We start from the raw sequence: 21,404 nt of genomic DNA, 5'->3' as shown, positions 1-21,404 counted from the left end.
ATGTCCCTGGGTGCGTCGGGGCTTAAGGGGGGGGGAGCTTTGGGAGGCCAGAAGGGAGAAGTGGACGTCCTGGAGCCAGCAGCAAACACGGGTCTTGGATGGATGAGGGGAGGAGAGACTCCTCAGTCCTCTGGAGGAGGAGAGACGGGGTCTCCTTTTCTTCTCCACTCAGAGGAGGCCGGGTTATGCAGATGAGGCTTCTCTTGCCCCGGGGAGGCGGAGCCTTGTGCACACTGGGGAGGCGGGGCCTGTGTGCAGGCTCGATAGGTGGAGATGAAGCTATGCAGATGAGGGGTGGGGATATGCAGATGACCTAGGCAGCTGCAGGCTGGAAGCAGAACCCCTCGGCTTGCGGGTTAGGCTGCTGCGGCTACACCTCTCCCTCCTCCCTCCCTGGGGCATCTGGTCGTCCGAGGACCTCCTTGGAGACTTAGAACCCCCACCCCGACCCCTTCTCCAGCTCCTATGCCAGTTCTCCGGCACCCCAAAACAGTTCTCCCCACTTCCAGCGCATCCTCACTTGTCTCTCCACCCCCCGAATCCTGCTTCCTCCAGCCTGACTCCTGACCCCCCACCCCGTCCCCACTGCCCTCCGCGCCCCCCGCCCGGGTCTGCTCCAGCCGCCACTTCATCTCCAGTCCGCCCGGCCTCCCCTCGCCCCCCACTCTTCGCAGAGCACGGAACCAGAGGACCTTCGCCTTGTGTGGTTTGCCCCCACCCCGGCCTGCGCCACCCGCAGCCACGTCCCGCCATACCTCCACCCCCTCTCCTCCCGCCTCGCCCCTGGACCTTCCTGACCTCTTCTCCTCAGGACCCCGCCGGCCTTCTCTCCCGGGCCGGGATGCAGGTGTCCATCGCTTGCACCGAGCAAAACCTCCGCAGCAGGAGCAGCGAGGACCGCCTGTGTGGCCCCCGGCCGGGCCCCGGGGGCGGGAATGGCAGCGCGGCGGCCAGCGGTCACGGGAACCCGCCCGGGGCGGGGGGCTCCGGCCCCAAGGCCCGGGCCGTGCCGGTCGCCCGACCCCTCGGTCCCGCCGCCGTGACCCACTGCGGGCCCCTGCGAGAGAGCACCGGCCGCGGCACCAGCATGAAGTACAGGTACCAGAGAGGGGCCGCGGCGGCTGCTCCGGGCCGCCTCTCCCCCGCCTCGGCGCCCCCCGCAAATGTCATCAGCAGCCCAATGCCTCGCCTCCCCACCTCTTCACGCCCTCTCCCTGCTCTCATCTCAGCCTCCCGACTCTCCGCCGGCTGTCACAGTGAAGTTAGCGTTCAGTCTTCTAGCTTCCTCCCCACCCCTAAGTCTCGAGAAGCTAAAGAAAAAGGTGCCCCGAGGTCGGGTTCAGGGGACGTTTAAGGTCGCCTCATGCTTCTTAGGGGGTGTCTTCTAGATTTGTTCCCCGGCCCCCTCCTCCCTTTGCCTTCCAGCCACTACATCTCGAGAAGTGGCAGTAAGGGTCCACTAAGGTCCTGAGTGTCATTAAAGCAATAATAGAGTTGATCCATTTTCACCCACAGTTCCCACCCGTGACCCTAACTTCAGAGTCCTCTACTTTTTTCAGGTAGATGAAATGATCCCAGTCAAGGGGAAAAAAAACTTTGGGTCCCCAAGATACCAAGAGGATTTTCAGGACTATGGAGAGTGCAAAGGGGGCTTTAGAAGGAGTAGTGAGGAGGGATTGATACTAATATATAAGGTATAGCAAGAAGCCCACATCGAGCTTTTCCCCTCCCCCCTCCACTGCAGAAGACATTGATGAGATTTCTTGGTAAACAGCAGTATTCTGATGTTGCAAAAGGAATAGGATCCTATCCTGGGGTGATGTGACCAGGTTATTAATCTGACAGGATTTTGTCATCTAAAGAACCAGATTTCTCACCCCATCCTATTTCCCACTCCTATCCTTTTTCATTCCTTGAGAGTTAAATTATTCTGAAACTTTTTTGGGTAGGGGGAGAGGGATCAGATGAATCTGGGAAGGAGTTTAACTAGCCAATAGGAGAACCATGAGGAGAGGGGCTGGGCTTCCTTGTTCCCTGTTTCCTTTGTTTTACTAGTTTCAATGATTTAATAGATTCCTTATGATAGCCATCTGCTTAAGGGATTGGAGGGAATTAATAATTTAAACATTTACATCCCCCTACTTTCCCAAACATGTGGGGGTTGGCAGGGATGGAGAAGATCCCATGGGTCTCTTATTTTCCACCAACCAAAATTCCAATTTCTGTTTTAATCTTCTGGAGTTAGTTCACCCTTTCCTCTGCAGATTAACTGTCCTTTTATCCTTCTCCAACCCAAGAAACTCTAACAACCTAACACTGACATATCCTATACAGGGAAAATCATGGCTATGACTGTGAGAAGCAACACATAAGAGAAGAGAAATCAGGTTGAATGATAGAAAGGAAAATAGAAATTGCGCAGTAGGTCCCTAAAGAAGGTTCATTAATTCATTCAATAAATATTTGAGTGTCTACAGCCAACACTGATAGCACTGTGCTTCCTAAGAGTTGAATTTGCCTGGGATTTTGTATGGGGGAGAGGTGGGGGGGGGGTTAAACACATTCAAAGAGGCAAAGAATTAGGGAGCTTAGATCTTCAAGGGGAACTGAAGGTGAAAAGCCTTCTACTGACTTCTTTATTCCACAGGAATTTGGGAAAGTCAGGTCTCCGTGTATCCTGTCTTGGCCTTGGTGAGTCTACTGGGAAATGAAAGGATGAGGAGGCCACAAGGGTCAAGGTTTTCAGAGACCTTGTCTTTCACAGTTCCCATGTCCCTGAATTCTCTTTCTGCAGGTACCTGGGTCACATTTGGGTCTCAGATCTCAGACGAGGTATAAATGTCTTTGACCCTAAAAGATAGATGGGAATAATGGGAGGGATACAGAAAATAGAGGCATAAGGGTGGGAGAAATAGATGGGGAAATAGGGGGATTGTGAAAAGATAGGTCAGAGAAGGGAGTACAATGATGTGGGAAATAGGGTATGGGAAACAAGGATAGGAAATGATTGACCTGAAGTTAGGAAAAGGGAAATGTGCAAAAGATATAAGGGGAAGAAATGGGACAGTGGTATTATATTTGAAAACCACAGCACTTAGAAGTTTCTTGGGATTTGGAGGGCTGAGAGTGATGAGAAAATCTCTGGAAAGTTAAATAGTCTTAACTCTATCTATCCTAATTTGCTTATCCCTAGATGGCAGAGAATCTGATGACTGTGGCCTATGAGCATGGAGTGAATCTGTTTGATACAGCTGAAGTGTATGCAGCAGGAAAGTATGAACCAAGAAAAAGGGGAAGGGTGTGAGTTGTTAGTGGGGGGAAGGTTGAGAATGGAAAGGAAAAGAGGATCTCTCATCCTTGCTTCAGGTAATCCCTGGTTTCAGTGAACATTTACTTCCCATCATGTTGGGTCATTGATGGAATTAGAAAAACATGAATCTTGAAACCAACAGTATTTCCTCTTTAACTCTTAAGTAGGGAATGAACAGGACATAGCAAAATTAAGTAAAAACAACACATATTCATTGAGCACAAACTATGTGAGGGCAACAAGGAGGTATCAGGAGGGCTACAAAGAATCCCTGCACTTAGGCAATTTACAATCCCATTGGAGAAACAAGACTGAAAATTTAGTTAACAAAAAATATTTATAAACTACTAACACCAACACTAAAAGGATTGTTACAAAGCAATGTATTTCTTTTTTTTTTAAAGATTTTATTTATTTTGAGTTTTACAATTTTTCCCCTAATCTTACTTCCCTCCCCCCCACCCCCCAAAGAAGGCAGTCTTTACATCGTTTCTATGGTATACATTGATCCAAATAAGACAATATATTTCTAAATGTCTATGAAGACAATAATTTATATGTAGCATAATAAACAGAAACCTGATCTTGGAGTTAGAGGTTCTGGGTTCAAGTCTATTAAGACACTTACTTAGCTGTGTGACCCTAATCAAAGCATTTAACCATCAAATGTTTCCTCATTTGAAAGATAGGGTTATTTGCACTCCTTTCTTTTTAGGGTTCTTGTGGGGGGTGAGGGAGAGAGGACTTGTACACCTTTAAGCCATATAAATGTAAGTTGCATATTATTGTTAAATTTAAAGACATTTCAAACTGAGATGGTCAAAGAAGACTGCAAAGAAATGGAATTTGAAAAATGGGTTAGGGTAAATTAAAAAAATGCTGTATTTTCTGTACCTACCAGCTCAATAGAGCTACAACAATCTGGACTAACTTTGTTATTCTTTTCAATATAATATATGACTCAATGACTGATGAATGCTATTCGTACTCTGCTAGAACAGAAGGTAGAAAGTGGTCATGGGGGCTGCCACTAGAGGGGAGAGCCCCCTGCTCATTTATTATTTCCCCTTTTCTAGGGCAGAACGAACACTGGGCAATATCCTTAAGAGCAAGGGTTGGAGGTGAGGTTGTGATCCTGGATACAAGGCAGGGAATGTTTGAGTGGGGATGAGGGGGTCCATAGTCAACTCATTCCTGCTGACCCCATCCCCACTTCCTTTTTTTTTAGGAGATCCAGCTATATCATTACTACCAAAATCTTTTGGGGAGGACAGTGAGTATCTCCTTTCCCCATAGGCTCCACCAGAGATGACAGTTTGGAGTGGGGACAGGATAATTGTCCAAATATTTGAAAGGTTATTATGTAGTAAACTTGTTCTGTTTATACTTAATGGGGGAAAGGAACAATGGGGAAAATTTGCAGAGAGGTTGTTTAAGCCCAATGTCATAAATTCTTTCCAGGGGCAGCCTGGAGTCAGAAGTACCTGAGTTCAAATCCAACCTCAGACATTTAATAATTACCTAGCTGTGTGGCCTTGAGCAAGCCACTTAACCCCATTGCCTTGCAAAAAAACAAAAACAAAAAAAAACTAAAAAAAAAATAAGGACATAAATGCTTTCCTAATAATAAGATCTGTTCAAAAATGAACTGCCTCCAGAGACTGTCAGTTTTCCTTCACTTTTTCAAGCAGAGGCTTTTGAGATGTAATCTACTGAGGGTAAGAGATTGTTGGATTTATGCCTGGCTCACAGTAAGTGTTTAATAATAAACACTTAAGGGGGTGGCTAGTTGGCGTAGTGGATAGAGCACCAACCCTGGAGTCAGAAGTACCTGAGTTCAAATCCGGCCTCAGACACTTAATAATTACCTAGCTGTGTGGCCTTGGGCAAGCCACTTAACCCCATTGCCTTGCAAAAAAACCCCAAAACAAGCAAAACAAAAAAATTAATAATAATAATAATAAACATTTGGGGCAGATAGGTGGTACAGTGAATAGAGCTCCAGCCCTGAAGTCAGGAGGACCTGAGTTCAAATTTGACCTCAGATACTTAATAATTGCCCAGCTGTGGGAACTTGGGCAAGTCACTTAACCCCCGTTGCCATAAATAATAATAATAATAATAATAATAAATAATAAATAATAATAAATGCTTGTTGATTAATCATCATAAAAAGTATTTTAAAGACTTTTCTAAAGGAAGATCCTCATACCTATCACTCTGATTGAGCCTTTAGTCAAGAGATATGGGGATCCATTGGGTTGCAGTTCTTACCACTCATCTTCAGCATCTTCCAGTGTAAACTCAACTTTACCCACAGGGCAGAGACTGAAAGAGGCTTGAGCCGAAAACACATCATTGAGGGTGAGGGACTAGGAATGGGAAGGGAGGGGAATCAAAGGATGTTGTTGGGGGGGCTAGGGAGGGAGTGGAGAGAATACAGGAAAGTAAACCAGAGGAGTTGGAGAATTCAGGGTCCAGGGCTAGGGCAGCAAATTAAGAAGCTCGGATGGGGGTGGGGTGGGGAGGGAAGGAGTGTCATATCAGAGGGGATGAGATATAAATAACAACTTCAAGAGGCAAAAAATTAGGGAGTTGGAACTCAGGGAGCCATACCTGAGGGGATTGGAGTCATTTATCTTCTCATCCCTCTCCCCTAGGCTTGTGGGGCTCTTTGGATCGGCTTCAACTGGGATACGTAGACATAGTCTTCGCCAATCGCTCGGATCCCAACAGTCCTATGGAGGGTGAAAATAACCCCAAGAATGCCCAAATCTAAAGATGCCCATAAATATGGGGATAACCCATATTTTTCCAACTCCAGGAATCTCATGGTGTTCCCAGGTTTCCTACCTTCCCTATCAGAAATTCCAGAAGAGAGTAAAGGAAGGGGGATAGAGGGTGGGGACTGGGCAGAACTCAAGCATTAACCCTTTAATCTCAGAGAGATATCTGGGTTCTTGGAGGGAAATGGCTGTAGGGAAGAATTTTCATCCATCTGGGAGACTGGATGTCTGAAACCCAGGGCTCTAACTGTCAGGATTTCATCACCCTCACACATCCAGAGATTGTTCGGGCCATGACCTTTGTCATTAACCAGGGATTGGCACTGTACTGGGGGACATCACGATGGGGAGCTGCAGAAATCATGGTAAATTCCTCCCCATTATACATTTCCTTAAAAACTACAACATTTAATCCTCAGAATACCTGCTTACCAAGTACTTGGGTTGGGGAGGGGGGCAGGGGAGAGAAGATGTGGAGAAGAGCTGAAAGGTGAGATACTCTGATATTTATCTCCTCCAAACACCTAATCCAGGAGGCCTACTCAGTGGCCCGACAATTCAACCTGATTCCCCCTGCATGTGAACAAGCCGAATACCACCTGTTTCAGAGGGATAAGATGGAGTCACAGCTGCCTGAGCTCTACCACAAGATAGGTTAAAGAATTCTCTTCCTACCTTGCCTGCCGTCTTCTCTAGCCTTAACCTCCCCAGCCTTTCTTCCCCCACCACATACCATCTTTTTTCTTTTCTAGGTTCCTTCCGTAGGCTCACCATTAAAACTGGTCCTCATCCTTTCCCTATCTTTCTTTCCCATAGTCTTCTCTCCTCCAACTTGCAGGTGTTGGTTCAGTAACCTGGTCCCCATTGGCCTGTGGTATCATTACAAGCAAGCATGAAGGAAGAATGCCAGATACCTACAGAGGGACCATCAAGGTAAGACTCAAATTCTTGGGCACCTGAAGAGAATGAGGATTGGGAGGTATTCAATTGTCTGAACTACTTGGGAGGGGAAAAGATGGAGTCTGCCAGTTATTTTCACCTTCCCCTTCCTCCCACACTTCCTTTTCTCTTTTAGGGCTACCAGTGGCTCAAGGACAAAGTACAAAGTGAAGATGGCAAGAAGCAACAGGCCAAAGTCATGGACCTGCTCCCCATCGCTCATCAACTAGGTTGCACAGTGGCTCAGCTTTCCATTGGTGAGGAGGCATTGCTGTCATCACCAAAACTTTTATAAAAGGAGTCTCCTCCTTTAACCCTTACGGTAAAATAGACAAGTCTGTGTTAGACATTTTCCTTATGCAATTCTCAAAATCAGGGCTGATAAGAAAGGAGAAAAAAAAATACAGACCCTTGCCCTCAAAGAGTTTATTATTTATCACAGGATTTTATTTAGTTTGGGATGGGGAAAAAGTAAACATATGGACATCCTTTTAATTATAATGGCTAAAGTTAAATGACACTTTAAAATTTAAAAATAGCTTGTTCCAAATGATCTCATTTGGTCCTTACAAGAAAATGCTCTCCTTACATTTTTCTCAAGCTAGATTTCATTCTTTTAGGAACTTCTGGTGTGGTAATACTCCACCGATGCAAATGGGCACCTTGGTCTGTAAAGGTCTAATTGTAGTGAGTTGCTTGAGATGGTGCCAAGCAGGATTTTAATCGAAGTGTTCCTAAGCATAAGGCTAGCCGGCCCCCATTAGCTACCACGGACTGCTCAATTGTATTCATCTGTGTGGTTCAGGAGGGAAGGAACCAAACTTGGATTTCTGGTGTTGGGCGTTTGCAGCTAAGGGACCCCCACCTCCACTCATACACACTTGGCAGTGCTCTGACATTTAATCCTAGAGGAAACCTATGCCAGTCGGAAAATGTTCCCGCGCCCAAGGAAGGCCGCCTGCGGGCCCTCGCTCTTTCCTGGCTTCGGCCGTCTTCCCCGTCCCCTTCTTTGCATTTCAGCCTGGTGTCTCCGCAGTGAGGCCGTCAGCTCCGTCCTGCTGGAGGTGTCCAACACGGACCAGCTGATGGAAAACCTGGGGGCCCTGCAGGTGAGGAGGGGGTACCCCCCACTTCAGCCTCTGCCTTGGGGCCGCCAAGCCCCACTCCCCGATGTTCCCGGCCCGACTCGCTCTGCCTTCCCCCGCTCCCCAGGTGCTGGGCCAGCTGACGCCGCAAAAGGTGCTGGAGATCGACGCGCTGCTGGGAAACAAACCCCACAAGAAATGACGCCCCTCCCTCCCGCCAGGCGCAGGCGCAGGCGCAGGCCGCGCCGCCTCCCCAGACTGCCCCGCGCTCCTCCCCAGACTGCCCCGCGCTCTTCCCCAGGCCTTCGCCGCAGCCGCAGCCGCAGCCGCCGGGCCCCGAGCGAAGCAACGCTTCCCGCGCGTCGGCCCGATCCCGCCCGCCAAGGAGCCCTGCCTCTACGCATGATCTTATAAGCCATATCCTGCCACAGCATGGCTGGGGAAGGAAAGTAGTTCGCCCTCTCCCTTCCTCCCCGCCCAGTCTTGGCTGCCTCTTCCCGGCCTGTCGCTTCTGCAGGGCACGAGCGGGAGGTGGCGGGACCCTCTCTTTTCCACCCTGCCCCGCGTTTTTACACCCGTTGTTCTCCCGACCCCCTCCCCCCCATCGCACGGAGGCCTCGTCCACCCGACGTCATCCGAGACTGGAAGAGTTCAGCTTGTGGTGCAAAAGGCAACAGATGGAACCGATTCCAGGGAAGAAGGAGGACTTGCTTTTTCCCAGAGAGCCCAAGCTGGAAGCGAGTGGCGACGCCACGAGAGCGGCTAACGCACCCGCCCCGACTGAGCGCCCGCTGTTGGGGACACCAAGGGCTCTCCCATTCCTCACATGTGAAACTATGCACCGAGTAACTGAGGCCTTGGTCAGGGGAGGGGAGAGACGGTAGTCAAGCCTCAGACTGTAAAGCTGGAGTTGAAAAGGATGCCGCGTCTGCGACTGGCAGGAAGCAGACAGTGATATCATGCAGGACACGGGTGGAAGATGGCTTGGTAAACATGGCATCCTTTAACACCTAAGCTGAGGAATGGGACCCTTATAGAATGGCCCCCAGTGATGGGTTTTCAGAATGTCAAGTGCTGCTAGGGTAGTCCACCCTCACCTCCCGTGGCAGTAATCCTAAAGCAATAATAATGGGCCTTCCCAGGGAAAATAAAGACTTAGCTTCCTCCTCACAGAGTCTTGGAGGGGAAGGGGGAAAAAAGTCCCAGTACTCAAGCATCTAAGTCTGATATCCATAGGTTCTCTTTTCCAGTCTCTCTGGGGACCCTGCCATGCCAATAACATCTCCTGGTTTTCCCTACCATTGAAACTTGCCTCAGGGACTCCTATTGTCAGTCTTCCCCAATCTCATTCTTGCATTCCCCAGGAAATCATACATCTAGTTTCGTAGTATCATACAATTCAGAGATGGAAGGATCTCTTCACTGTTCCAATTTCACCCCTTTCATCACTTCTTGGATAGTTATATTTAGTGTACCTAATGATATCCAAAGGACTTCTTTCCCATCTTCTGTCCCTTCCCCAATGCCACTGAGCATAGGATCAGAAGTCTAATGCTGGAAGGGACTCGGATCCCTCATTTTACAAGGACTCAGTCTCAGGGAGGCTAAATGATTAGGCCAAACACCCTGCTTCTTCTGTACTACAACTTCTGGCCCCCAAATTTTTTGCCTGTTTTACTTCTTTTACTGTTCTTTTTCTGTCCCCTTTCCTAATATTTATGTAATACTTTAAGATTTGCAAGGTACTTTACATGCACTGTTTTGAGCCTCCTGTCAATACTGTGAAGTTTGTGAGCATGAGAAAACAAAGTAAAGGAAATTAAGTAGTTACCCAAGGTCACAGTCAGTGTATCATAAGCAGGATTCAATCAAGTCCAATGCTCTTTTACCATTCTGCTTTTCACTGATCCCTTTATAGATGTTCTCCAAGGCTGAGTCTTAGGGATTCTTCAGATTCTACATTCTCTCCCTCAGATGCCATAAAATGATTATAGATTAAATCAAGATTAAATCTTTTTTTTTTAACTTAAGGGAATGGGATTTCCAAGGTCACACAGCAGGGCAATTATTGTCTGAAGCTGGATGTGAACTCAGGTCCTCCTGACTCCAGGGTGGGTACTCTATCCACTGTACCTACTTCACTGCCCCTATCAGGATTAGATCTTGAGAGGGATCTTAGACCATTATACTCCCTCCTTATTTTGAAGATGAGGAACTGAGGACATGAGATTTTTGCTTTCCAAGAACCGGACCACAAATATTCCTTCCCTCTCCCTTCTGAAAGGGTTACTACTGAACCCTACATTTGAAGTCAGATGGATTATATTTGAGTAGTGGCTACATTACCCAATTACTTCATGACCTTGAGTAATTCCTGGTCTCATAGCCTCAGTTTACTTATCTATATAATAAGGGAATTGGATGTTATGATGATCTCCAAATCCTATGATCCCATCCTGTGTCACTGACTTGCTATATGATTCTGAGCAAACCACTTTATCTTCTTCATCTGTAAAATGAGCAGCTTGGTTCCAAAAATCTCTAGCTATCTTGGCTATAAATAAACATAAGAATTTTATATTCCTTCCCTCTATAGGACTCAGTTTCCCCATTTCTTATAGAGTTGAACTTAAAGATCTCAAAACAACTTCCATCTTTGAATCCTGTAGCTCTCTGAGCTATTGTTGAGCCAGAGGCAGCATGGGTGGGAATGTGGGGAAATATTGGTAAACTATAACATATCCAGTAACAAGGAATGTGAAAGACCTCAAATTCATGCTGTATGAGGGAATCAGGTAGATTTAACTTAGAAAGAAGACAGTGGGGGAAGGATAGTATAACTGTCTTCAAGTTATCTGAAGGACTATTACTTAAATGAGGGATATTAGATTTGTTCCCTTTGGTCTTATAGGACAGAACTAGGAGCAAGGGGCAGAAGTTGCAAATACATAGATTTAGGCTTGTTGGGGGGAGGGAGAGACTTTCTAACAATTAGAACTGGCCAAAAGTGATTGCCATGGGAAGAAATGGAGTGCTTGGTACTGGAGGCCTTCAATCAAAAGTTGGATTAGCTGTATTGTAGAAATAGTCCTTGTTCAGATACAGGTTGTGATATATAGACTCAGAGAGCCCTTCAAATTCTAAATTTCTGTGGCACAAAAAGATGAAAAACTACTTGTCCAAAATCAACAGAATCGGAAACAATTTAAAGTTATTTTCACTATCACACCAAGTCTTAATTCCATTCTCTACTTTACACACATCGTGGCCTTTTCCAAAGAGCTGAGTGGTTTAGTTTTACCACATCAAGAAGGACTAGATCGATCCTCATCTCTGTGATCTGGGCAAGGTGGACATAGGATGCAGGTATAGAGACACGCAGAAGCTGAATAGGAATATTCAGAGAGATGGTCCCACAAAAAATAACAGAAAATAAAATAGAAAAACTGGATTACAGGTGAGTGCATTCTTAAAGATACTATTGTCCTTTTCAGTTACGTCCAAATTTTTGTGACCCCATTTGGGATTTTCTTGGTAAAGATACAAGGGTGGTTTGCCAGTTTTTTCCTCTAATTCGTTTTAGAAATGAAGAAACTGAGGCAAATTGGTTAAGTGTCTTGCTCACAAAACTAGAAAGTGTCTGAGGCCAGATTTGAACTCAAAAAAATAAAGTCTTCCTGTTGCCTGTAAAGATATTGAGAAAGATGAAAAAATCAACAAATGGATCTGGTGGGCATCCTCCCCAAAGAAGATTCCACAGTACTACAAATGAATAAGGTTTGCTAAGGTCCCTTAGGAGTATTGCATCACTAAGGATGTGGAATGAGACTACAATCAGAATGTCATTTCCACTTAGCCTCCAGTCCTACTCTCCCACCACCATTTTCCCTCCCTAAATCTGGAAAATAGGTACATCTAACCTTTCTCCAGAAGAAAAAAAGAAATTGTTTGGCCAGATACCCAGCAAGCTAAATCAGTCAAGGAAAATTTGCTGCCATTCTATCTTCTAGTTATTCCTACCTAACTACCTAACATCACTTAACTTATCTGAGGTCGCTCATGGAGAACATAAAGCACAACCAAAGCCTTTTTTCTAAGTTAATGTCCTAGAATTTGCCTTTCTAAATGACTTACATTCAAAACTGTTCTATTGAGAAGCTTAATATATCTATTTCAATGATGCTGCCATTGCTCAAGGTATTCCCAGCAATACTTTTTGGTAATCACCTGAGGAAACTTGAATAATGAAACTCAGTATTTGTTTGACATACATTTCCCACCAAATGTAAACAGCATTTAATGGCTTGATCACACACTTTTCTTCCCTTTAATTGTTAATTGGACATTTCCAAAATTTAAATTTAAGGGAAAATATTTATCCCTACTGAGGCCATATGTTTATTGAAGGTGAGAGGAGAGCCAAGATGGCAGAGTAAAGATAAGGAGTCATCTGAGCTCTCCCCTACACCCCTCTAAAAACCTTGAAATAATAATTAAATAAACTCAAGAACAGCAGAACTCACAAAAAGACAATTTTCCAGTCCAAGACAACTTAGAGGTTTGGCAGGAAAGGTTTCCTGCACCAGCACAGCCCCAGCCTGGCTACTGGAGCAACTGAATGAGTGGCCACAATATGGTTTACAGACTTCTCAGCCCATAGACACCACATTACTTAGAAGATCAACAGGAAAGGTCTGCTGTACCTGGGTGGATGTGCAGCACAGTTCACCAAAGGCTATCCCAGTGAAGACCTGGCTCAGCAAACCAGAAGCTGGCCTTGGGAGTCACTGAATCAGCAGCTACAGGCTGCTGCTGGAGCTCTCAGCACATAGATGGTCAGGGTATCAGGCAGGTGGACAGAGGAGGATTGCAAGGGTCTTGTAGCTAGTATTGAGGTAGGACACAGTTGCTTTGCCCAGCTAAGATCTGAGTTGCAGTCCTGGGTGATGGTCCCTGGACAAGGAGGAGCAGTGACCAGAGCCTATGGTCTCAGGGGAGCAGGAGACCTCTTCACTCTTCCAGGGCAGAAAAGAGTGCTTGTGGTCACTCACAGATCAGAGCACAGGTTAAGAGAGTAATAAATAACTCTTGTTAGGTCATACCATCTTGGGAAGATTGAAAACTTATAGGTCCCTCAAAATACCTATGAAAATAGATGCACAAAACCCCTGAAGTAGCACTAGCTTGAAAGCACAGCCCTACTTTAACAGTTAAAAGTCAAGTCATAGGGTAAGAAAATGAGCAAACAGAAAAAACAATCTGACCATAGAAAGTTACTAATGACAAGGAAAATGAAAACACACATTCAGAAGAAGATAACAAAAGTCCAAAGTCTCCAAGAAAAATAAGAATTGATTTCAGGTCATGGAAGAACTCAAAGAGCTCAAAGAAAACATTGAAAATCAATTAAGTGGGGCAGCTAGGTGGCAATGGATAGAGCACAGGCCCTGGAGTCAGGAGTACCTGAGTTCAAATCCAGCCTCAGTCACTTAATAATTACCTAGTTGTGTGGCCTTGGGCAAGCCACTTAACCCCATTTGCCTTACAAAAAAAAAATCAACTAAGAGAGGTAAAGGAAAAACTGAAAAGAGAAATGAAAGTGATACAAGACAGTATGAAAAAAGAATCAACAGCTTGGTACCAAAAACAATGAACATAACTCCTTAAAAAACAAATTAGGCTGAATGGTCAAGGATTCTATTTATTTTGAATTTTACAAGTTTTTCCCTAATCTTAAGGAATCACATCTACTCAGTTTTTTTTAGAACCCAAGGATACTCTAAGATCATTAGGACTTGGGACTTGATTTTCTCATGAGCAGCCAATGGAGATGTTCTGTCATATTAAAATTAGAAAGATTTTATTATTTTGAATTTTACAATTTTTCCCCTCATCTTGCTTCCCTCCCCCCCACCCCCCACAGAAGGTAGTCTGTTAGTCTTTACATTGTTCCCATGGTATACATGGATCTAAGTTGAATGTGATGATAGAGAAATCATATCCTTAAGGAAGAAAAATAAAGTATAAGAGATAGCAAAATTACATAATAAGATATGGGTTTTTTAAAAATAGATTTTATTTTGAGTTCTACAATTTCCCCCCAATCTTACTTCCCCCCCTCCCCCACAGAAGGCAATTTGCCAGTCTTTACATTGTTTCCATGGTATACACTGATCCAAATTGAATGTGATGAGAGAGGAATCATATCCTTAAGGAAGAAACATAATAAGAGCTAGCAAGATCAGACAATAAGATATCAGTTTTTTTTCCTAAATTAAAGGTAATTGTCCTTGGTTTTTGTTCAAACTCCACAGTTCTTTATCTGGATATAGATGGTATTTTCCATCGCAGATACCCCAGAATTGTGCCACATTAAGGTCAAACCATTAATATTTACTCTTTGAGAATGGCCCCACAACCAATGATGAATCCATCATCTAGTTTACATCTCTCATCTTCTTCACATGAAGAGTTCGAGATATTTTATTAAAAATTTAGGAGGGGGGCGGCTAGGTGGCGTAGTGGATAAAGTACCGGCCCTGGAGTCAGGAGTACCTGGGTTCAAATCTGGTCTCAGACACTTAATAATTGCCTAGCTATGTGGCCTTGGGCAAGCCACTTAACCCCATTTGCCTTGCAAAAACCTAAAAAAAAAAAGTTTAGGAGGAGCGGCTAGGTGGATAGAGCATCAGCCCTGGAGTCAGGAGGAACTGAGTTCAAGTGTGACCTCAGACATTTAATGATTGCCTAGCTGTGTGACCTTGGGCAAGTCACTTAACCCCATTGCCTTGCAAAAACCTAAAAAGAAAAAAAAAAAGAAAAAAGTTTAGGGGCAAGAGCAACTAGGTGGAGCAGTGGATAGAGCACCAGCCCTCCAGTCAGGAGGACCTAAGTTCAAATCTGAAATCAGATACTTAACAACTACCTAGCTGTGTGACCTTGGGCAAGTCACTTAACCCTATTGCCTTAAATAAAATTTTAAAAAAAGTTTAGGGGAGTTGGGTGGTGCTTTCCTTCTAATTTTGGTAGAATTGATTTTATTAGTGCAAAATCTTTTTATTATAGTAATCGTTCATTTTGCAGTTTATAATGTGCTCTAATTCTTGTTTGGTCATAAATTTATTCCCTTTCCATAGATTTGATAGAGTATTTCTTGGTCTATTAATTTTTCTATGGTATTGTCTAAATCCTGTACCCATTTTGACCTTATTTTGGTATAGGGTGTGAGATGAGGATCTATGCCTAGTTTTTGCCATACTATTTTCCAGTTTTCCCAACAATTTTTGTCAGTGAGTCCTAATCCCAGAAGCCAGTGTCTCTGTTTGTCAAATAGTAGATTGCTGTAGTCATTTACTGTGGTTTCTTTTGAACCTATCTTAATCCACTGATCCATTACTCTATTTCTTAACCAGTACCAGGCAGTTTTGATGACTGCTGCTTTATAGTATGGTTTTAGATCTGGTAGAGCTAGGTCACCTTCCTTTACATTGTTTTTTTTTTTATCTGTTCCCTTGCTATTGCCCTTTTGTTGCTCCAGATGAATTTTGTTACTATTTTTTTCTAGCTTGGTAACATAGTTATTTGGTAGTTTGATGGGTATGGCACTGAATAAGTAATTTAATTTTTATTTTTTATTGTATTTTTATTATATTAGCTCAACCCAACCATGAGCATTTGACATTCTTCCAATTATTTAGATCTTACTTTATTTGGGTGAGAAGTGCTTTATGATTGTGTTCATAGAGATTCTGGGTTTGTCTTGGAAGGTAGATTCCCAAGTATTTAATATTGTCTAAAGTTATTTTAAATGGAATTTCTCTTTCTATCTGCTCTTGGGCTTTGTTGTTCATATATAGAAATGCTGATGACTTATCGTGGGTTTGTTTTATATCCTACTTCTTTGCTGAATTTGTTAATTGTTTCAAGGAGTTTTGCAGATGATTTTCTTGGGTTTTTTAAGTATACTACCATACCATCTGCAACTAGTGAAGGTTTTTCTTCCTCTTTGCCAATTTGGATTCCTTCGATTTCTTTTTTTTCCTCTTACTGCTACTGCTAGCATTTCTTTTTTTTAAATTTTCTTAATTTTAATTTTTTTTTAGGTTTTTTCAAGGCAAAGGGGGTTAAGTGGCTTGCCCAAGGCCATACAGCTAGGTAATTATTTTCTGAGACCAGATTTGAACCCAGGTACTCCTGACTCCAGGACCAGTGCTCTATCCGCTGCACCACCTAGCTGCCCCTACTGCTAGCATTTCTAATACTATATTGATAGTAATGGTGATAATGGGCATCCTTGTTTTACCCCTGATTTTATTGGAAATGTTTTGAGTTTATTCCATATATATATTTGTTGATGGTTTTAGACAGATACTATTTATTATTTAAAGGAAAACTCCATTTATTCCTCAACTTTCCAAAGTTTTTAATAGGAATGGATGTTGTATTTTATCAAGGGCTTTTTCAGCATCTATTGAGATAATCATATGATTTCTGTTGGTTTTGTTATTGATATGTTTAATTATGTTAAGTGTTTTCCTAAGGTTGAACCATCCCTACCTTCCTGATATAAATCCTACCTGATCATGATATATTATCCTGGTAATAATTTGCTGTAGCCTCATTACTAAAATTTTATTTAAAATTTTTTACATCAATATTCACTAAGGAGATGGGTCTATAATTTTGTCTGTTTTGGTTCTTTCTGGTTTAGGTTTCAGCACTATGTTGGTGTCATAAAAGGAGTTTGGCAGAACTCCTTCCTCTCCTATTTTTTTGAAAGATTTTATTTATTTTGAATTTTGTAATTTTCCCCCAATCTTGTTTCCCTCCCCTCTCCCCCACCGAAGGCAATTTGCCAATCTTTACATTGTTTCCATGGTATACATTGATCTAAATTGGGATGGGAGAGAGACCATATCCTTAAGAAAGAAACAATAAAGTATGAGATATAGCAGAATTACATAATAAAATTATATATATATATATATATATATATATATATATATATATTTTAATTGAAGGTAATAGTCTTTGGTCTTTGTTCAAACTCCATAATTCTTTCTCAGGATACAGATGGTATTCTCCATCGCAGATATCCCAAAATCGTGCCTGACTGTTGCCCTGTTGGTATAAGCAAGTCCATTAAGGTTGATCATCACCCCCATGTTGCTGTTAGGGTGTACAATGTTCTTCTGGTTCTGTTCATCTCGCTCAGACTCAGTTCATGCAAATCCTTCCAGGCTTCCCTGAATTCCCATCCCTCCTGGTTTCTAATTGAACAATAGTGTTCCATCACATACATATACCACAGCCATTTCCCCAATTGGTGGACATTCATTCAATTTCCAATTCTTTGCCTATTTTTAAAAACAGTTTATGTAGAATAGGAATTAATTGTTCCTTAAATGTTTGGTAGAATTCACTTGTAAATCCATCTGGACCTAGAGACTTTTTCTTATGAACCTGGAGACTTTTCTTAGGGAGTTTACTGATTGTTTCTTTAATTTCTTTTTCTGAAATGGGGTTATTTAAGTAATTTATTTCCTCTTCTGTTAATCCGAGCAGTTTGTATTTTTGTAAATATTATCTATTTCACTCAGTTTATCCAATCCAATTTGGTAAAGTCACTCCAAATTATTTCTTTAATTTCTTTAATTTCTTCCTCATTGGTGATTCATTCACCCTTTTCATTTTTGACATTGGTAATTTGGCTATCTTCTTTCTTTTTTTTTCTGGAAAACCTTTTTATTGTGGGTGAAGAAGCAGGGCAGCTGCTGGACAGTTTAGATGATTCCAATCTTGTTAGCAACATCTAAAGCATCATAGTCTGGAGTAAGCCGGACATAGGCCTTCTCTCCATCAATGTGTTGACCTTGGCCACATCAATGTCATACAGCTTCTTTACAGCCCGCTTGATTTCGTGCTTGTTGGCCTTGACGTCCACAATGAAGACTAGGGTGTTGTTATCCTCAATCTTTTTCATAGCAGACTCGGTGGTCAGGTGGAACTTAATGATAGCATAGTGATCAAGCTTGTTTCTCCGAGGGGCACTTTTCCAAGGGTTTTTTGGCTGCCTTCAAAGCCTTAGTGTCTTGGGTCTCCGGAAGGTGGGCAAGGTTCGGATCTTCTTTTTGTGGCTGTGGACGCCCTTGAACACCACCTTCTTGGCCTTCAAGGCCTTGGACTTGGCTTTTGTCTGGGGGGGGGGGCACGGCTTCCTTCTTGGCCTTCGGCACCATCTTGGGGGAAAGGGCTGCTTCTCACACTTCTTTCTTTTTTTTAAAATCAGATTAACCAAAGGTTTGTCTATTTTATTGGCTTTTTCATAAAAGCAACTCCTAGTTTTATTTAAGAGATCAATGGTTTTCTTGCTTTCAGTTTTATATCTCTTTGATTTTCAGAATTTCTAATGTGATATTTAATTGGGGATCTTGAATTTGTACCTTTTTCTAGCTTTGTAAATTGTATACCCAATTCATTGATCTCTTCTTTCTGTATTTTATTCATATAGGCATTTAAAGATATAAAGTTTCCCCTCAAAGCTGCCTTGGCTGCATCCCATAAATTTTGGTATGATGTCTCATTATTTTCATTTTCTTGGATATAATTATTTCTATTAATTTCTGATTGATCCACCTATTATTTAAGATAGTTATTTAATTTCCAATTAGTTCTTGGTTTATCTTTCCATGGCCCTTTATTACATGTAATTTTTATTGCATCATGGTCTAATTAGTGTGTAATTATTATTTTTGCCTTTCTATATCTGATTCTAAGATTTTTGAGCCCTAGTACAGGGTCAATTCTGGTAAGGGTGCCATGTATTGATGAGAAAAAGGTATATTCTTTTCTATTCCATTTTCTCCAAAGGTCTATCATATCTAAATTTTCTAAGATTTCATTCACCTTCTTAACTTTTCTTGTTTATTTTGTTGTTAGATTTATCTAATTCTGAGAGATAGAGAGAGATTGAGGTCTCCCATTATTAAAGTTTTAATCTCCATGTCTCCTTCTAATTCACTCAGCTTTTCTTCTAGGAATTTGGATGCTGTACCATTAGGTGCATATATGTTTAGTAATGATATAGCTTCATTAGCAATGGTGCCTTTTAAGATGTAGTTTCCTTCCTTATCCCTTTTAATGAGATTTTTGCTTTTACTTTATCTGAGATTAGGATCACTACATCTGATTTTTTTTTACTTCAATTGAGGCATATTTTGCTCCAACCTTTTACCTTTACCCTGTATGTATATATCTCTCTGCTTCAAATGTCTATCTTGTAAACAACATATTGTAGGATTGTTTTTTAATCTATTCTACTATTGGCTTCTATTTTATGGGACAGTTCATCCCATTCACATTTATAATTAAGATCGCTAATTCCCTCCATTTATATTTTTCTCTTTCTTTTTCTCTTATTCCTCCTCACCAAAATTTTATTATCTTTCCCCTTTGATTTTTCTTTTAAAAACTGAACTTTCAGTTTATTTTCACTTATGCCTTCACCTTCCCTTTTATCAGTCCCTTCTCCCCTTATCCTTCCCTTTCCCAGTCCCCGCCCCCCCCCCTTCCCTGTAGATTAGGGTAGATTTTTAAACCCAAGTGGGAATGTATTTTATTCCCTCTCTGGGCTAAATCTATTGAATAGAATTTACTCAGCATTCACATTTTCCTTTCTTTCCCTCTAAAATTATAAACCTTTTTGCCTCTTCTCTGGGTGTTATTTATCACTCTAGTACTATTAATCAGGTATCAGCTATCACAGTTTGATTTTTTTGATTGCTAAATAAGCTCATATTGTTATCAAGGTTGATCCAGATTGCTTGTTTGATAAGCAGCAATGACTCAAATTACAGCAAATTGTAACTTTAATCATTTTTTACTTTACCCTTTTTTTAAAGTATCTTTCAAGTACACTCATGAGCCAAACAAAGTATCATCTAAAGCCACATCATTTCTTGAACTATCTGTGTCCCTCCCCCCAGGCCTATTTTCTCTCACAGTTTACCCCCCTCCCCCTTCCCCACTTAGGGTCAGGGTACTTAACTCCTTGTTAAGTGCAGCAAGGATTGAGTCAAACCCTGTTCTAATTAATTTCAAGAATCTTAAAGATCTCTATGTACTGAGGGGCTCTGAGAACTTTACCAAAAAGTTACAGAGACATTGAATTAGGACATTGCGGTTTATGACTGACACCCTCATAAGACAAGGTGCTAAGCACAGAAGAATTAAAGTGGGTCAAAGAATAACGAGACACTTAAGTTTAAAGTTAACACTCTTGCTTTTCTTCAGGGCTCTTTGTCTCAAACATAGTGATGTCATCTTGGACCCCTTCAATGGAGAGATAAGACCCAACTAAACTTAGGTCCATTCTCTTCAACTATATCCTACCCTTTAATTAGCCTAAGAGAAGTAAAGTTCTAAAGAATTAGAATATATTTCCTTTTAGCATTGTATACAATTTGATGGTCTTGACCAACATTTGCTTTGTTTTGCTTTGCTTTTCCTTCCCCTTTTCATTTACTTTTTTTTTATGCAACTCTTGAGGCATGTACTGAATTCTCTGTTCAGTTCTAGACTTTGTGTCAGAAAATTCTGAACATTCATCTTTTCCCCTGACAGTATAAGCTGAATTTTGCAATTTTACATTATGGATTGTAATCCAAGGTCCTTTGCTCTCCAACATATGCTATTCCAGTTTTTCTGATCTTTCAGTTTTGAAGCTGATAGGTCCTCTGTGAGTCTGATTGTGTTTCCTTTGTATTTGAATTGTTTTCCTTTTGCTGCTCGTTATATTCTCTCCTCTTTTTGAGAGTTCTGGAATTTGGCTATTATATCCCTTAGAGTTTTTATCTTGGGGTCTCTTTCTGGAGGGGTTCTGTGGATTCTTTCAGTGGTTATATTGTTACCTTGTTCTAGAAGATTTGGACATGAGTGGAATATTCCCTCTTAAGAGTTAACATTCCTAGTGAAGTCCTCTCACGGTTAAAAATCATTACAACAAAGACAGACTATTACTCTTAGACTATTCTTAGAAGAGGGAGAGAGGCCTTGCATTCCCAGTCAGACACACTCCTGATTCTGCTAGGGAGTGAAACAGTGGAGTATTTCCAGAAAGACCTTGTATTGATTCTGTTAGGGAGAGAAATAGTGAAATACTTCCAGAGAAGAGACCTTGCAGTCTTAATTAGCCACCTATTTGATAATAGACTGGGAGAACAGTAGATTGCCTTCTCTTATTTGATGATAAGTATTAAGAAGACCTTGCATACTCAGACATTAATT

General features: G+C 42.2%; 1 protein-coding gene across 3 annotated transcripts; it reads left to right on the top strand.

Annotated features, from left to right (window-relative positions):
- Window positions 1–85: 85 nt before the first annotated feature.
- On the top strand, window positions 86–17,059 carry KCNAB3 (potassium voltage-gated channel subfamily A regulatory beta subunit 3). Of its 3 annotated transcripts, XM_074225548.1 has the most exons (14): window positions 86–1,098; window positions 2,648–2,691; window positions 2,795–2,832; window positions 3,194–3,273; window positions 4,387–4,431; window positions 4,539–4,583; window positions 5,631–5,674; window positions 5,971–6,057; window positions 6,376–6,461; window positions 6,630–6,750; window positions 6,935–7,029; window positions 7,172–7,292; window positions 8,056–8,144; window positions 8,248–8,414. In XM_074225548.1, the coding sequence occupies exons 1-14, from the start codon at window positions 842–844 to the stop codon at window positions 8,320–8,322; spliced, it is 1,227 nt and encodes a 408-aa protein (XP_074081649.1). In that variant the 5' UTR covers window positions 86–841; the 3' UTR covers window positions 8,323–8,414. The 3 variants fall into 3 exon arrangements, with proteins under 3 accessions (XP_074081649.1, XP_074081648.1, XP_074081650.1); XM_074225547.1 differs by having other exon boundaries at window positions 8,056–17,059; XM_074225549.1 differs by lacking the exons at window positions 86–1,098; window positions 2,795–2,832 and having other exon boundaries at window positions 2,604–2,794; window positions 8,056–17,059.
- The last annotated feature ends 4,345 nt before the right edge of the window (window positions 17,060–21,404 follow it).

This window comes from Macrotis lagotis, chromosome 2 (genome assembly GCF_037893015.1).
Source record: "Macrotis lagotis isolate mMagLag1 chromosome 2, bilby.v1.9.chrom.fasta, whole genome shotgun sequence".
Classification (NCBI taxonomy): Eukaryota; Metazoa; Chordata; class Mammalia; order Peramelemorphia; family Peramelidae; genus Macrotis; species Macrotis lagotis.
This window is presented reverse-complemented; position numbering and strand designations above follow the sequence as displayed.

What these genes read in the sequence shown, in the direction of transcription:
- KCNAB3 (XM_074225547.1), top strand. Translation starts at nt 842, where the DNA reads ATGCAGGTGTCCATCGCTTGCACCGAGCAAAACCTCCGCAGCAGGAGC. An exon ending in CTTAAGAGCAAGGGTTGGAG is followed by an intron (nt 4,432 to 4,538) that starts GTGAGGTTGTGA and finishes CTTTTTTTTTAG; the next exon opens with GAGATCCAGCTATATCATTA. An exon ending in TGAGCTCTACCACAAGATAG is followed by an intron (nt 6,751 to 6,934) that starts GTTAAAGAATTC and finishes TCCAACTTGCAG; the next exon opens with GTGTTGGTTCAGTAACCTGG.